This window comes from Cricetulus griseus, chromosome 3, assembly GCF_003668045.3.
Source record: "Cricetulus griseus strain 17A/GY chromosome 3, alternate assembly CriGri-PICRH-1.0, whole genome shotgun sequence".
In the NCBI taxonomy this organism is placed as follows: domain Eukaryota; kingdom Metazoa; phylum Chordata; class Mammalia; order Rodentia; family Cricetidae; genus Cricetulus; species Cricetulus griseus.
This window is the reverse complement of record NC_048596.1, coordinates 242,012,720-242,029,688: the sequence shown is the minus strand read 5'-3', so window position 1 is coordinate 242,029,688 and position 16,969 is coordinate 242,012,720. Positions and strand designations below refer to the sequence as shown.

At 41.4% G+C, this 16,969-nt stretch overlaps 1 protein-coding gene across 1 annotated transcript in view; it reads left to right on the top strand.

Annotated features, from left to right (window-relative positions):
- Window positions 1–2,026: 2,026 nt before the first annotated feature.
- Epdr1 (ependymin related 1) overlaps window positions 2,027–16,969 on the top strand; it is a 34,612-nt gene continuing 19,669 nt past the window's right edge. Inside the window, exon 1 of the mRNA XM_027409377.2 lies at window positions 2,027–2,544. Within this exon, the coding sequence (XP_027265178.1) occupies window positions 2,261–2,544 (284 nt within the window). The 5' untranslated portion in view covers window positions 2,027–2,260. The remainder of the gene's footprint in view (window positions 2,545–16,969) is intronic.

Below are 16,969 nucleotides of genomic sequence, written 5' to 3'. Positions count from 1 at the left end.
TAAGGAAGCTCTTTTGCCTCTCCAAAGCTGAGAGAATCTGGCTGAGGATTAAAACAGCTGGGCAAAATGGAACAAAACACAACAAAACACAGCTGCTTTTGTCCTCTTTATTGAGTAAGGTATGGGGACAAGCACCTTCAAGACATTAATTTGCCTAAGAGTTCTGATATTATTTGGAAACTGCCCAGAGTGCCTCCAGGGCGTTCGAAATAGGTATTCTGCTTTCCTACAGACCAGGTTTCAAGTTCCAAAGATGCCAAACCAAGCCAGAAAAACATCAAGCAGAGTGGGTGGCCCAAATGACATCTCCAGCCTTTTCCAGTAGTGAAACCCCAAGTTTAAATCCCTCACTGATCAATGAAGATTTTTCAGATTAACTTCTTAATGGGAACAAGAGAAAGAGCAAAACTTCTCACCACTTTCCTGTGAGCTGTCGGGGGAGGGCACACTTGGAGAAGGCTCACTCTTAGGCAGCCAATTTGAACTTGTTGCAGATTTAACTGTGCAGGCCCCTTACCACCTCATCTCAAAGTTTCATGGGCTTCCCTGGTATCCTCTGATTGCTTATTCTTTAATAAAGAGAGGGCTAGGAATATAGTTCAGGGGTAGAGCACTGACCAACATGGGGGAGGGCCTAAGTTCATCCCACCACTGAAAGAAAACAAGCAACGAAGGAAAATGTTAAGACAAGTATTTGGGGCCGAGGGGTAGAGCTAGAGCTCATTGATGAGCTCACCTCAAGTTTACCCTCAGCCTGGGGGAAACCGTCTTGTCTTCAATGCTGTTTGTAACCCTATCAGACCCACTCTAGTCTGTCCCTTGTATTTTATAGACAGCCGTGGAAAGGACTCAGGAAACTGTCCAATGTTCTCCCAAAAGTCTGTGATTCTAGCTTTAGCACTAAAGCCACTGTCCTCTAGCTAAGTGCTTCTCTGGGGTGACTCCCTTTTGGTCCCTCTGTGCTTACTTCTCTCTCCTTCTAAATGTCTGCTGCTCTCCAGGATTGTGCCCTCAGCCCTCTCACTCCTAATTCTCCACTATACTCCAGCTTCCTCCACCTTGGCACTTGTGCAACTTAGGACTGAAAATCTTGCTCCTTATTTCCCAGCTCCATTCCACTCTACCCATCCCTAGTTCCTTAACTCAGCCAGATTCTCTGGCCTGAATTACATACAGCAGCTTCTCTCCCTGCACTCTGCCGCTCTGTTCGGACCTGCATATTCTCCCTTTGGTGCCTGAGCAAGCCTTCTAGTGCATATCCATTAGGAGGCCCCCTCCCTAGCCTTTTCTGGGCTGGTGGCTCCCACAGTCCTCAATACTAATAACAAAAACGCTTAACAGACTTAAGACCCTACGTGATGGGGCTCCGGAATGCCCTTCTGAGGCTTGAACTCCAATACTGGACCCATTGTTCTCTTGCCCCCATTCAGGAACACCCTCAATCACTTCGTACTGGCTCATTCTTCTTCATATTTGCTATTAAGTGCAAACGTAAATAAAATTGTAAAGCAAGAGTCTTTAAAAATAAACTGCTTCATCTTGTCTTGATTGGATAATATTAATCCTAACATTACTTAAATATAAAGATGTAAACCCTGAGATACACAAACCTCTAGACTTGAAGCTGTGCCATGCAGGGACGGACAGAGAAGTCTCACTGAATTGTGACTTCGAGATATTGTAAAGGCCTGAGACTGGGAACTGCCCAGCGACCACAACAGTAATTAGTGTTATTTCTTCAGGACTCACCAGGACAATTTAAATTTGTTTAACAAACAAACAAACAAACACAGGTCGCAATTTTGCCAAGAAACAAGTACAGCAGCCAGAGAAAGTGCTGCACTTCTGCTTTCTGGACCCCTTAAAATCGCCCCCAATGAGGGTTTGCGGGTTGAAGACTGCACATCTTGGAGAAATGTGTCCCTTCTTAGCACATTCCATCTTCTCTGCCCCAAACCTTTGAAATCGCGGTGCCCTTCAGGATGCTAGGTGGCATCACGGCCGCTGCGTTTCCTGTTGGCAGCAGAGAGCAGTGAAAACAAGCTTTAGTAAGCAACCGCCAGGGCAGAAAGCTCCTGGGCGATTCACGCGGCTTTCCCAGGCCGGGGTCCTGAGCCCCTAGAACGGAAAACCGGGAAAGACCAGCGCTTCAGAGCACTGCGTTCCGGAGTTCATCTTCTGCCCAGCACCGAGAAAAAGCGCCGCGCGCCCACTCCGAGCTTCGGCACCCTCTTGGGCTCAGCTGACCCCGGGGCTGCGCATGGCAATGCACGTACACGCTCCCTGCCGGGTGGTCCAGGGCCCTAGGGGCGCCTGGCTGCGGGGTGGCCTCTGGGTCTGGGCGCTGTGCGGCCTGTGCGGCCTGGGGACGGCGGGCTCAGCGGGGACCCCGCAGCCTTGTCAGGCGCCCCAGCAGTGGGAGGGACGCCAGGTTCTGTACCAGCAGAGCAGCGGGCACAACAGCCGCGCCCTGCTGTCCTACGATGGGATCAACCAGCGCGTGCGGGTGCTGGACGAGAGGAAGGCGCTGATCCCCTGCAAGAGGTAGGCGCGGAACGGCATGATGGCGCCAAGGGAACGCCAGGGCAAAGGTGCTTGGCTCCTCAGCTAGACCTCCAGACACTCCCTGCTCCTCCCTACCCCCAAGAACTTTACAGGGGCTCTTGGGGGATGGCGTGGTCTGCCCAGCGAGGCAGAGGCAGGCAAAGAAAGGGCTCACCAAGGGCAGGATGGAACAGCCAGCCACCCTAAGCCCAAGTTAGCCCCAAGTCTTCACTGCTGAGTCAGGCTCCCAGCACCTGGAGCCCCCTGCAGCCTAGGGCATGTTTTTTCTAGAAGTCACCTACAAGGGAGACACAAAATATTCTCTAACAATATTGTTTTTACAACTAAAAAATTTGAGTGTGTGTGTGTGTGTGTGTGTGTGTGTGTGAGAGAGAGAGAGAGAGGAGAGAGAGAGAGAGAGAGAGAGAGAGAGAATGTGCCTGTGTGTGTGTGTGTGTGTGTGTGTGTGTGTGTGTGTGTGTGTGTGGTGTGCCCATGTGGAGGCCAGAGGACAACTTATCAACTCAGTTCTCTCCTTCCTTCTACCATGTGGCTACTGGACAACACTGTAAAAGGAGTAGAGAAATAATTTTTAAAAGTTGCACACAAACTCATTACCCCATTACAGTATTAACATTTTTGTTCAAACCTTGAAGATTTTTTCTTTTGTAAAATTAGTTAAAACTCCCATTAGAGCACATGCAATGTCACCGTAAAACTCTCATTAGAGCATATGTACTAACTGCCACCTTAAAACTTCCATTAGAGCACATGTACTGCCACCTTAAAAATCCCCATTAGAGCACATGTATTACCACCTTAAAACTCATTACAGTACATGTACTGCCTCCTTAAAACTTCCATTAGAGCACATGTATTGCCACCTTAAAACTCCAATTAGATACAAGTATTATCACCTTCCTCCTTCATTTACCTATGTCCTTCTCTTGTCAATTTTTTAGTTGCTACTTATTCTTAACGAGCACACCAATTACAAAATGGAAGGGCATGTTATCACCCATATGCTCACATACAGACATGTACACATGCACACAAACACGTAGTAGTCAGTGTAGCTTTCCATTTTGTGATGACAGAGGACACACGTTTTTCTGGGGTGTCACCTTCTTGCTGGCCCCTTTAAGACCCAGTTTCTAATTTAAGATCACCACCTGTCTCCCTGCCTCTGCCCTCTTCTGCTCTCTCCCAGTGTGCTTCATATGGCCATGCTGGCATCTCCTCGTGGCATTTGTGCCGCAGGGAGGTCTGAGAAATGACCACGGTGTAAGACTGCAGTGGGCAGTAAGATTGGTGGTAAATGGGAACCATTAGTTTCTAGCACAAAACGAAACTTTGTAAAGCCATTTTGCCCAGAAGCATTTACCTTTGAAGTGCTTGGCTAAATTATGGAAAAGACAGAATCTTCTAAACCATCTACTTAGAGTATAAGACCTCACTTTACCAAATACAAGAGAGCCACCTTGCTCTTGGCTTCTGCTTTTGAGGCTTCAACCAATTATGGACAGTAAATATATGAAATCACATTCCATGTACTGAGCAGGTACATACTATTTTCTTGTCATTGTTCTTCAAACAATGCATAACATTTATACTGTATTTGTTATATTTATATTATATTTGTTATTTTAAACAACCAAGAATATATGGAAGGGTATTTGTAAGCTGCCTGGATTCTTTTTAATTCTTAGACCATGGAAAAAGCATATATGGATTTTGCTATCCACAGAGATCCTAGATCCATTCTCCTTGGATAAAGATGTGACACAGCAGTGTCTTTATGGATGGTTCAGAGCATGTGCAAAGACTGTCAAGAACAATGAATGTTTTTCATTGGGTCTTGAGGGACATAATGATATTTATAATTTGAATGTGTTATATAGGGTACTAGTGCTGAAACTTGGCCTGTTTTACATATTTTTGCTTAAATGTCCCAACATCACAGGATAGATTTTATGATTTCCATTTCACATAGAAACCCTAAGACTAGGGAGCTTGACAGACAGACTTTCCTTCTATCACACAATCAAGGCTTAAGGAAGCTGTGTGGATTCTTAGATCTATAATATACTAGGTACATACTCCTTCGTCCACTCTCCATCTGGTAAGCTTTTGTTCAGGGCAAACATTGTGTCAATTGTTAATGGAATAGGTTTTGATTTTAAGGCAGGCAATAGTCTGAGGGTGGAGTCTCATAAATTAATTATCCTTGTGTGGTAAGATTAAGGATTGATTAGCAAGGTGTGATGAATAGAGCATACAACCTAGGCTTTCAGAAGAAGGTAATATACCCATTTAATGGTCCTCCCAAACCTAAGTGAATCCACCAGGGTGACATATAGGAAGTATTTTGTCAGGGGGAATATGTATGTGTGTACCCCGGTTGTCATCTAGGAGTTTACAATCAGGGCCTGGTATGTTTTGAGGCCGGCAGCCCAGTCACTGTGGGAGATGAAGGCACAGAGTGTGATGGAGGTCATGCTGAAGGGGTTTGAACAATGGAATGTCATCACTAGGTGGCATAAAGATCACTGGATGCATGAATGAGATTTCATACTGAAGAGATTTACAAAAACTAGAGCAACGTGGAGTGAGTGTAGAAGTGGCTTCAAACATGGGGAAAACTGTACAGGAGTTCACATTAGGGAAGTGTTAGAGAGATGGTGATATATAAGAGCTCAAAGGTAGCACAATGTGAAGGGAGAGAGAAGAGCCAAGCAAGTTACCACTATTGGCACCCGGAGCCAACTGGTGGCCCAGAACAGGGATTGCTCTCTCCACTCAGGGTGAGGGTGAAACGCTACTCTCTAAGTGTATACGTGAAGACTATGCAATGGTTATACACTTAGTGAGTAGACATGATGAACATGGGCTGGAATGGCCAGCGTTCACTGCTGATGCTAAGCAGTGTGACCAGGAGAAGATAAGGGTTCATTCTTACCCACGAAGTATTTTGAACTAAGAAATTTGACTATATATTCTGATAGACTTAGATCTGAATCTCATTTCTGAAAGTGAGCTTTTGTAAATTACTTTAGCCTTATGGGATCTTGGTTTATTGTTTTATGAAACAGGGATACTTATAGTAACTAGTTTATTCAAAGGCTGTGATGAGTCAATAAGCTGAAATATATGAAGCACGGAGTACATGGTCTCGTCTCATAGTGCTGAGAAGGTGTGTAGTAAGTGGTCATAGCTGGTTTACTCACCACCTGCCATCATCATCCTGGTAAATTTAGTTTTCCGTGTACTACAGATTCATTGCCAGCCCCTTTGAACTTACGCACTTGATTTAGCAGCACACACAAGTATCCGTCCTCGGGGAACTGACTCAGTGCACAGACTCAAATGCTGAACTATATTTTAGCAAGTTTTATAGCTGGCACAAAGACCAGTCATCTCAAATCCACAGAGATGGACTAGATCATTCTCTCCTTGTATTCAAAACTATGTGAGGAGCCAAATTATGATTAGGAAGTGATGAGCAAAGAGTTGGAGCAAATACATGAACAAAAGCCTGATGATTGTTCTAGGATCAGTTTTCATGCACAACAGTGAGTTTTTCACCACAAATAAATGTTTTATCCCAGAATAATATTTGACAATTATCAGGTTGTGTGGGCTAGTTTATTTGTGCACTTGAAACAAGGTGATATCATTTGGGAAGAGGGAAACTCAATTGGGAACATTCCCAATTGTGAGGCATCATTTTTTTTTGATTGATGATTGATGTGGGAGGGTCCAGGTCACTTGGAGCAGCACTAGGCCTGAGAAGGTGATCTTGGATGGCATAGTAGTTGAGTTGAGAAAACCATGGGGAGCAAGCCAGTAATCCATTTCTTACATGTCTACTGCTTGATTTCCCGCTGTCAGGTTCCTTCCTTGAGTTCCGACCCTAACTTTGATGATGTACTGTGATTTGGAAATGTAAGACAAAACAATCCTTTCCTCTTCAAGTTGCTTTTGGTCATGCTGTTTTATCACATCAAGAGAAACCTTAACTAAGATAGAAAATTTATACCAGGAGGAGGGTATTGCTGGGGCAGAACTGACCATACATTTTTGGGAGGATTGTGGTGGCATTCGAACTTAGGGATGGAAGAGTTTTTGGGTGCTGTGAGCTTCATAAGCTATTGTAGAAACTGAGAACATAATGTGTAAAGCAGTGTAGACAGTGGAAGTCTGACTTGTGAAGTTTGTAGTGGAGAGTTTCAGAGTCCCTTAAAGACTCTGTGGCTGTTCAAAAATTTGAATTAATAGCAACTACAGTGAGAACTTTGCTTTGCTGGTACAATTGATTCTGGTTATCTGAGGCTAAGAAATCAGCTGTAATTAAGAAAAGACTGGCATCTTTGAGGCTAATTTTCCTGGAAAGTGTTTCTTGAGGTTCAGTACACAGAAGTATCGGTCCACAGGGGGCCAAGGTTGAACCTCATGCTGGCCGCATAATTTAGTAATGTATAAGAGTTTCTTATGTTTTACTGGTTGTGAAGGCATCAAGAAGTCATGGAGAGCAGTTAAATCTTGGCACTGTGAGAGGCCACTGGTGAAAGTTCAGCCCTATTTACAGTAGTAGAAGCTCCAGGATTAAAGAGATCATGGAGAAAAGGTGAGGCTTGGCACCATGTGACAGGGCCAGAGTCCCTGAAGAGGTCCTGCTAGCGAAGGTGCAGCCCACTTGCAGCAGTATTTTGGAGGTGACAGTGCTATGGGGTGGCCGCCAACAACAGGAGCATCTGTTAAGTAGAGGTAGCCAGAACCTATGAGATAGGCTGTGTGTGCTGCCAATGGCAGAGGTGGAGTCATGGAGCCCTTGGAGCCCAGGAAATCATGAAAATCATGTTCACACTGAGCTTTTTATGTTGTTGGACTTTGGTTTTGCTTTAATCTATTGTAACTGTGCCCTGGCTCCCTTTTCTGAAATAAGAAGGCTTTTTGTTGTTGTTGTTTGTTTTATTTGTGTTTGTTTTGTTTTGTTTTGTTTTTGTTTTTTGTTTTGAGTTTGCAGTTTGGAATTTTACAGAGACTTTGGAATTTTAGAGACAGGATATTTTAAAGAGGCTCGGAATTTTGAGTTTTAAAATAATTTAAAAAGACCAGCCTTCTTAATTGCATAAAGTTTTGAGGCCTGTGGGACTCTTTAAAGTCGGATGTTTTATATTATGATGTTAATAGTAACATAGCATCTTGGGGACAAATGAGAATGGTCATAGTTGAACAGTGGTGTGTTTGTGTGGCCAGCTGACAAATGGCAATTGTGCTAGACAGGTTTTTTTGAACTTGTCACAAGCTAAAGTCATTTGAGAAGAGGGAACCTCAGTTGATAAAATGTGCCCCCCCAACACACACTAAATTGGCCTGTGGGTAAGTCTGTAGGACATTCTCTCAATTTAATTGTTTAATTATTGTTAGAGGAGGGCCCAGCCCACTAAAGGCTAAGCCACCTGTGGGCAGGTAGTCCCAGGTAGGACAAGAAAGTGGGTTGAGCAAGCCACGAGGGAACAAGCCACTAAGCAGCACTCATTCCATTGCCTCTGCTCCACTTCTTGCTTCCAGGTTCCTGCCCTAAATTCCCTGGATGATGGACTACAAACCATAAGCTGAAATAAATCCTTCCCTCTTCTTGTTGCATTTGGTTGTGGTGTTTTAGCACAGCAACACAATTCCAACTGAGATACAGGTGCAGTTGAAGGTTGAAACAGTACATTTGTTTTCACAGTTGTGATGCTTTCTTGGAACTCCCTGTTACCCTTCAACTGGTCCCACCCACTCTGAATAGAACATAGGTCACCACCATTCAAGCCTGAATCAGGAAGTCTCTTTACTTCATAACTTCATAACTAATTAGAGAGTTTTAGACATGTATACTGTACATGTAAGTCACAGCCCAATCTTGCTGGCCTAGATTCCATGTCCTATGGTATATTCCTGTTTCTCTGTCTTCATACCATCATGTGATGGTTTCATGGTGTGGCTTGCAGAAGGCAGCTGCATTCTCTTTCTTCCCAGGTTTTTTGGCTGGGTTCTCTCTCATAGTTCTATCTTTACCCTAAGTCAGGTGCAGAAGAGTGTGTTTAGTGCATAAATACATTTTAGATTCATTAAATATAGATTTGTTGGTACAAACTCAAAATGGTTTCAAATAACAGCAGTATGGCCCAAGCAACTAGATGTTATTTGAAGAAAATATGACATTGTCTCTTTGTATTTACTAGTAGGTTGAGACATAAGTTTAGAATTGGATCCACTTCTTAAGAGCTGCCTTCCCCATCCAGATAGTTACAGAAAATCCCAATGATAGTTACTGGGGAATGACTAGGATTTTCCAGAATCTCTGTTCCCTGAGATGATGGAAAAGATTAAAATACTTTATGAGCTTCAGATAAGACAAGCCTGAATCAAAAATGGGAAATATTAGTAATTGATACTATTTTGTTTTCTGGTTCCAATTTTTTCTTCTGATTATTGGATTGAACACATGGGGGATTATATTGAGAAGGCTGAAGCAAAAGCAGTCTCTTTTTATAATTCAGTCAATATGGTGATCTTTATGTGGGGGAAGTAAAGTAGACAGGAATGAATCCTACAAGGGCATCAGTAACATGCTGCTTCTTACAAATGGTGGTTTCATTGTTGGGATTAATGACTCTACATACACATGGAGGCCAGAGAGGCATTGAATAAACATGCATAGATATAATATTTTAATAGACACTGATCTAACATATTCCATCAGAAATTTTGAATTATAAGTGATGAAAAGTATATCACAGATGGAGTAGCAAATGGATTCTCATTCAAGTTGTGTTGAATTCATGCCTGTCTTAGTTGTTCCCAGAGAAGAGAATAGCATTTATCTTCTCTTTGTAAAATGAAACTGACTGAATGTATTGGAAACTGAGAGGAAATGATGTTAGACAGCCATGAGGTATGGATCATATAATTTGAATAATGCCTAGTTTCTAAGTACTTTTGTTTAGGAGATAAAGAATTACTAATATCTTGAAAGCATATTGGTGCTTCTGTTACATCAAGCTGATTGCATCTACCATGTTATGGCAAACTTGACACAGGTTCTAAAACTTTTCTCACCCTGTCTTTTTGTGTAAATTTGTGCTTCTTTCTCTCCTCCTTCTTTTCATTTAAGCTTATCCTCATGAACAAAAGACAAAGTGGCCATTTAGTGCTTTGGCTCTGAGTACAGAAGTCACTTGTCTTCCCTGCTACTCCATTATCATAAGAATTCAATGGCTCACTTACAGGAAAACTCCTTCAAGATCAATTCTTTTGTGTTTGTGAATTAAGATAATGATTCTTTCCCAAACACACTATCTCACTTTACATTTAAATTATTTCTTACTTACATTTATTGTACAAAGAGGTTTTTCTTTTAATCCCAAAATTACTGGGAGTTCATTGGCAACCAAATATGTTCATGATCTTCAGACACTTCGCTGTGTGTTTCCTACAAGCAAGGACCTTCTCTGTACCTTCATTACAACCAAGAATCAGAAAGTCAACACTGGCTCAAAACCCAGGTACCTCCAGGTTTCCTTGTTTAACTTTGATGTTCTGTTTACAGCAAAAGAATACAGTTTAAGTTTAAGCATGACATTGAGGTGCTGAATCTTTGATCCCTTTCTGTCTAGAACAATTCCCAAGGTCTTTCTCTAAGCTGGGGCATTTAAAGATTACTGTCCTGGTGTTTTGTTCACAGTTCCTCGGTTGCCTCCTACTTATGTTCAAGTTACTCAGCATGAGATGTCTCATAACTCACACTGGTCATATTGTACCTGTATGATCACTCTTGTTTCCTAATGTTGTCTGTCACATTGCTTCATCATGAAGTGACACGTTTTTGCTTTTTAATTAATTAATAACTTTATATGAAGATATTTTTGCATCTTTTCATTCCAATTCTTCATCAAATTCTAAACCTACTATTTGTTTCAGTAAGACTCAAGGATCTCATTGTATTTCATTTGTTTTGCTTTCCCAGTTTGCCAGAGGAGCCTCTTCCAGTTGGCTTTGATATTCTTCAGAACATTTCTTATTCTTTTGAGGCACAGTAAGATATTCCACAGTCATCTGAATTTCCCCTGGAATAAACTGTTTCTCAAGTAGTCCTGGTTACTGATACTGGAGAAAAACACTTGGAAGTCCACATCTGTAGTCTAGTTGTGCTCATTGCTCTCACGCTTGCTTAGTGGAAAATAAGGGTTGTAATATACTCACACATATATACACAACCTACATATGCACACACATGCACAGGCACACTCTCATGCACTCATCCACAGATATGGACACATTTAAATCTTTTTCTCTAAATTTCCAATCCTTATTCATGAAGGTATGTCAATGGGCCCTTTCCATTTCCAGTTTGACACAACATAGTGCATTCTCCTCTTGGCCCTGTCAAGTTTATGGCGCCCTTCTCACACAGTGAATGAAGAAGGCCTCATTCTCGGATACACTGAAGACTAATTGTGCATCTAGGGTGTTCCCTCCCCATAGTGAGGCTCAGTCCCCCAGAGCTGCCTTGCAGAAATCTACTCTTGAGTCTCCTCTTTAAAGTCATTATTAGTCTGTATTGTCCAAGCAGAGGAAGAAGAAAGGCAAGTTACATTTTCCGTGGATATTTGTTTTCTCTTGAATTTATTTGCAGGCCCACAGAGAGGGTCTATGAATCTTAGGAATGTAGACTGGCATGAACCCTGATCTGCATAGATTAGATTTTCATTTTAAGAAGTCATGACTTGACTTTAAGGCTTGAGCATGACCTCTCCTTTGACCTGTGCTCCACCTCTTCATCTCTGATGGCTGGAGATAGTGTTTTGTTTTATAGGCTCATGAAAATGGACTGCTTGTGGCATCCTGAGCCTCACTGGATAAACCATGTTGATTTGCAATGTTGATGTTTTCTCAAAAAAAAAAGAGGATACTTTCTTGGAAGAACTGAAGTTTGCTTCAAGAGGGTCTAGAGAACTTGGAGCTCAAGGGTGGAGAAATAGAAATGGTCAGTGAGAAAAAGGAATAGTCAAGTAGAGCCAAGGAGAATCAAGACTAACATGAATGGAAGTTAGAGGTGGTCACCATACTATTCTGAAAATATCTTCTTTCCAACAATGTTGAGAAGTTTCTTCATACATCTCACCTTAAAGAAGGTAGCCAAGGGCCACATTCCCAAATATCTGAAAATATACCACCAATTAGCAGTTTATTTTTCCTGGGAAAAATGTGTTTGTCTTATATTTCCCAATTCCAGTAAAAACTCTGCTTTCCTCCATTCACATTTTTTTTTTACCCATCTTTAAGGAAAACAAAAGTCTCTTGAAGAATAACAGTTGAAACCTCATTTCTCCCTTCTATTTAAAGTATATCTTACACTAAGTCCAATCTCTATCCTGCTAGGCTCTCTCCAAGGCTTTCAATCAAACTGCTGTCACACTGACCCATGGAGAATGCTCTGGGCAGAACAGGAGCTCCAAGCTCTTTATCAGTCCTGATTCTCCTAATCAGCACCCACCCACCACCTAGAAGGGCTTCTTCTATTTGGCTTTCAACACATTGCTTTCCTAGTGTGATACCTTAATCAGGTTTTATGTGTGTGCTGAAATCCAAACCCAGGTTCTCATGTTTGCAGGGTGAACACTTTCCTATTCCAGTCACCTCCCCAAACTGTGCCTCATTTCACCTCTTTACTCTGCTTTGCTCTTCTTGCTGCCTGCACTGTTAGTGATGGAAGGGTCCATAGCCAGGCATTCCATCCCTTTACTTTTGGTCTAAACCCTTTGTCGTGGTGAGTATAATTTCAAAAGACCCAGAATCTGATTACACCTTCTCTATTATCCTAATCTCAACTATTACTGTTTCTTACCTGATTTTTGTAATATCCTCCTGTTATACCTGTACTTTTGCTCTGGCCTCCTTTAGTCTATTTTCAAGCATGGCAACCTAAGTGATTGTGTTTACATAAATGCTGCAATGGCGTCTGCCTTAGATTCAATGCCCTTATTCATAGATGTCTATGCAGAATCTACTCTCTGGTTCCTCCACATCTTTGCTTTCAGTGCCAGCCCATGGTCTCAGCATGCTCATCTGTTTGCAACTTGTTTTGGTCACTCCCCCTTACCTAGAAAGTCTTTTTCCTCCAGAACCACTCTGTAGGGAGACACCGTAACCACGCCTCCTAAGGGCTGGCTACAGGTGTGCCTGACCATACCTGTCAGGGCGTGGTCAAGGTGAGGTCAGGATGACTCTTAATAGGTTTTAAGGGGCTGCAAGGCACATGGGAGACTCTATCTCTGGCCTGTCTGACTTGCTGCCCTTGGCATGCTCTGGCTTGTGTTTGGCTGGTGTTTTTCTAATAAAAGGATACCCTTATTGTAAGCTCCTTTTTTCCTTAATACTACTCAGATCTCAAAATTTTTCTCTCCCCTCTCAGTGTCTTCATATACCCACTACACTGCCTTACACAGTCAAGGTATTTGCCATTACCTAAAATGTTATTTATTATTTTTGTGTTCTCTCATCAGCCTTTCTCAGCTGAAGGTCAGGGATTTCTGCCTCATTTTGCCATCTCTCCAGCATCTCAAGTAGAACCTAACTAAAATCGTTTGAGCCAATCAGTAAGGAAATGAATGACAGTGACACTATATCCTCATGATAGAAGGGTATCTAAAACACACAAACAGAAAGTCAATAATGAAAATTGTCCAATATGTCTCAGGTAGCACATTTACTACCATTCAACCTGAATATCTAAGGAGATTTTTATACTGCACACTGGATGCATCCTGTATTACACAATGTGCCATCATTGGCTGCTTTTCAGATATAGCATATGTGCAAGCACACCCAAGCTGATCAGTCCATTCTGTCATCTTGGAGGTCCTGCATCCTCTTTATTTCAGAATTTAGCCAACCAAACCCTTACTGAGGCCTTCTGTAACCACCCACCACAATCTTCCCCACCAGGTCCTCTCCATCACATCACATGCTTCTTTCCTCAGGCTACTGCTGTCGTCTATCATTGTCTTGTCAGTTAAGTTGCCTAGCCTTCCTGATACCTCACATCTCTGAAGTCAGAAGATACGTGTTTAGTTTGACATAGTATTAGATCCCCTGTACTAAGAAGTTCTGGGCAAAGAGTAAGTTTTAATAAATATGTGTCAAGTACAAATGTGATAAACAAATACATACATGATATGGATTGTTTTATGACTTTTGTATTATTGGCATTATATATGTTTCCAGAAAAAAAAAGACCAGACACTAATAAAGCCCAAGTGATTTAGTCTCAAAATTCCTCTGTTGCAGTTTCCTCAAAATTCTGCATCCAGAACAACTTCAAAGCTGCTGAAGCCACAACATACCCAAACTTAATGGGACACATGGAAAGTCTGGCATTGGTGGCAGATACCTTTAATCCCAGCACTCAGGAGGCAGAGGCAAGTGGATCTTTGTCAATTCGAAGCCAGCCTGGTCTATAAGAGCTAGTTCCAGGACAGCCTCCAAAGCTATACAGAGAAACCCTGTCTCAAAAAAACACAAAAAAAGAGGAAGGAAGGAAGGAAGGAAGGAAGGAAGGAAGGAAGGAAGGAGGAAGGAAGGGAGGGAGGGAGGAAGGAAGGAAGAAAGGAAGCAGTGCTAAGGGCAAAGTTCATGGCATTAAGTGCCCACATGAAGAAACTGGAGAATAGAAACTTAACAGCACACCTGAAAATTTCTAGAACAAAAAGAAGCAAACTCACCCAGGAGGAGTAGACACCAGGAAATAATGAAATTGAGGACTGAAATCAATAAAGTAGAAACAAAGAAAACAATACAAAGAATCAATGAAACGAAGAGTTGGTTCTTTGAGAAAATCAACAAGATAGACAAACGTTTATCATTTTAAAATTTCTATTACCTAAATAATACCCTCTAAATATCCCCCTCCTCCTCCTCATCTTTTGCTTCATCATCCTCTTCTCTGGGTTGTCTTACACTAACACCACCGCTGCATTTTTATCCACACTTTTTAAAGGGTTTCAATAAAGGTTCTTTGAAAGTGTGTGTGTGTGTGTGTGTGTGTGTGTGTAAGAGAGGGGGCAAAGGACACTTACCTACTTAAAAGTGTACGACTGACTAAAAGCCCAGCCTTAAACTCTTCCTACCCCCTGGGCCCTAGCTATAGAAAACACCAAGCTTCATGGCAACATGGGCTCCTCAGTACTAATGAGGCCATTCCTCTGAGTGTCTGGAACTAGCTTGAACTATTGCCCCAGAGGGAAAAAAAAATGCCTTTTCTCCCATTGGATGAAAGAGTATCTGTACATGTTGCCAGTGTCCATCAAGCTAAAATTTGGAAAAAAGCACTTCAATTTCTTGAGCATTTCTTCAGTCTTTTGAACTAGCGTCCAAGTACTGAAGGTCTGTCACCTATGGCTTCTTACATCACACACATAAATTATACTTTGATTTAACTTTACCTCAGACTGCATTCTTAAATAATCTAATTTTCTTTTAGTTATATGTGATTTGCAGAATGTCCTTTGAATTTTGCAAGAGTTTTTCTCTTTTGTGTCTTGTAATTACTGTAGGGTGTAACTCACACTTCATTTATGCCAGAATGCAAGTGGCTGTAGCTCAGACTTTCCTCCTGAGAGCCGGAAGATTACTAATCTATTATATTGCATGTTAAACAGATCCAAGATTTGGCCACTATCTTCCATAAAAGCCAAAGTCGTGTTGTAATCAAAATATAATATCAGTGCACTCCCTTGTCTGTAATTTAGTGTGCCAGAGATAGTCATATACTTTTGAGTAGATTAGGAATCACTGCTTCCCTTGTAGAGACTGGAGTGGGCCATAGCTTAGAGAATGGGAATAAGACTTTGAGTCTAATCTGATCCTGGTATTACTTAGTTTTAATCTAAAATGCACATTTTAAGTATTTATTTATTTTTCTTATTTCATTCAATAATTCTATCCACAGCCTCCCCTCATCCCAGTCCCCTCTGACTTTCCTCTTTCCAAGATCCATGGCACCCCCATTTCCCTTCAGAACAGAGCAGACCTCACAGTGATATCAACCAAACTTGGCTTAACAAGATGAAACAAGGTTAAGCACAGACTTCATATTAAAGCTCAATGAGGCAACCTAGTAGGAGGAAAAAAGGTCCCACAAGCAGGCTACAGAGTCAGAGACATTCCTACTTCCATTGTTAGTAATTCAACAACAACAACAACAACAACAACAAAAACTCAAGCTAAACCACAACATGCATGCAGAGGACCTTGTAACTAGTCTTTTTCTGTCCCACCAGCCAGCACCAAAAATAATGACATGGAGGCTTATTATTAATTATGAAAGCTCAGCCTATAGTTTAGGCTTGTTCCTCACTAGCTCTTATAACTTAAATGAACAGATTTTTATTAATCTATGTTTTACCCTGTGGCTTTTTACCTATATCTCATTCTGTATGTACAACTACCTCTCCTTGGCGTCTCTTCTACATCTTGATTATCTTCTCCTACTTCCTTTCTCTGCCCGGAAGTCCCACCTATACTTCCTGCCTAACTATTGGCCTTTCAGCTATTTACTAAACAAATCATGACAATATATCTTCACAGAGTGTACAAATATCCCACAACATTTCCCCCTTTTGGTCTAAATAAAAACAAAGGTTTGATTTCTAACATAGTAAAGCTGTATACAATGAGAACAATTATCAGATAAAAATTACATTCACAATATCCAGTCGATTTGTGTTTTGCATATTCAGAGAATATGTATTATTTATCCTATCTTAGTGAGCCTAAAGTTTTATAAGTAAACCAATTTTTATCATAACTTGTATTACCATCCTAAAGATATCTTTTTAGACCTAAAAACATCTTCTTAGATAAATACCTTAAGCTTTTATGTTTTCAACCTTATAAACTTTACCTCTCTTATGTAACTTTTCTTTTTGAATTTGGTAACAAGGAAAACTGTAACTAAACTATAGCATTTACAACTCCATCAGAGATCCAAGAAGTATATAATATTACCCAAGTAAACAGGAAGTGTAGAACAAACAACTTCCAAACCTATAGAAATGACAGAGACCTCTGATTGCCGAGACATTCACCCAAGTTTCCTCTGTAACTTTGGGGCATCCATATTTGGTCTAAGGGACTAGATTATCTGACATATATTTCTGTGAAGCAGGAATTTTGTAGGACTCTCCTAATTTGTTTTGGTAAAGTTTGACAGTTGCTTTCTTTTGTGTCTTGCTTGTCCAGCAAGGAAAGGGTGGTTTCTTGCCCACTGGCAGACTTTGTCACAATAAAAGCAAATTCCATAAAGAGATTCTTCTATTCCCATCATCTGTTTTTTAAAGGTAAATTGATGCTCTCAGGAACAGACATGTTTCAC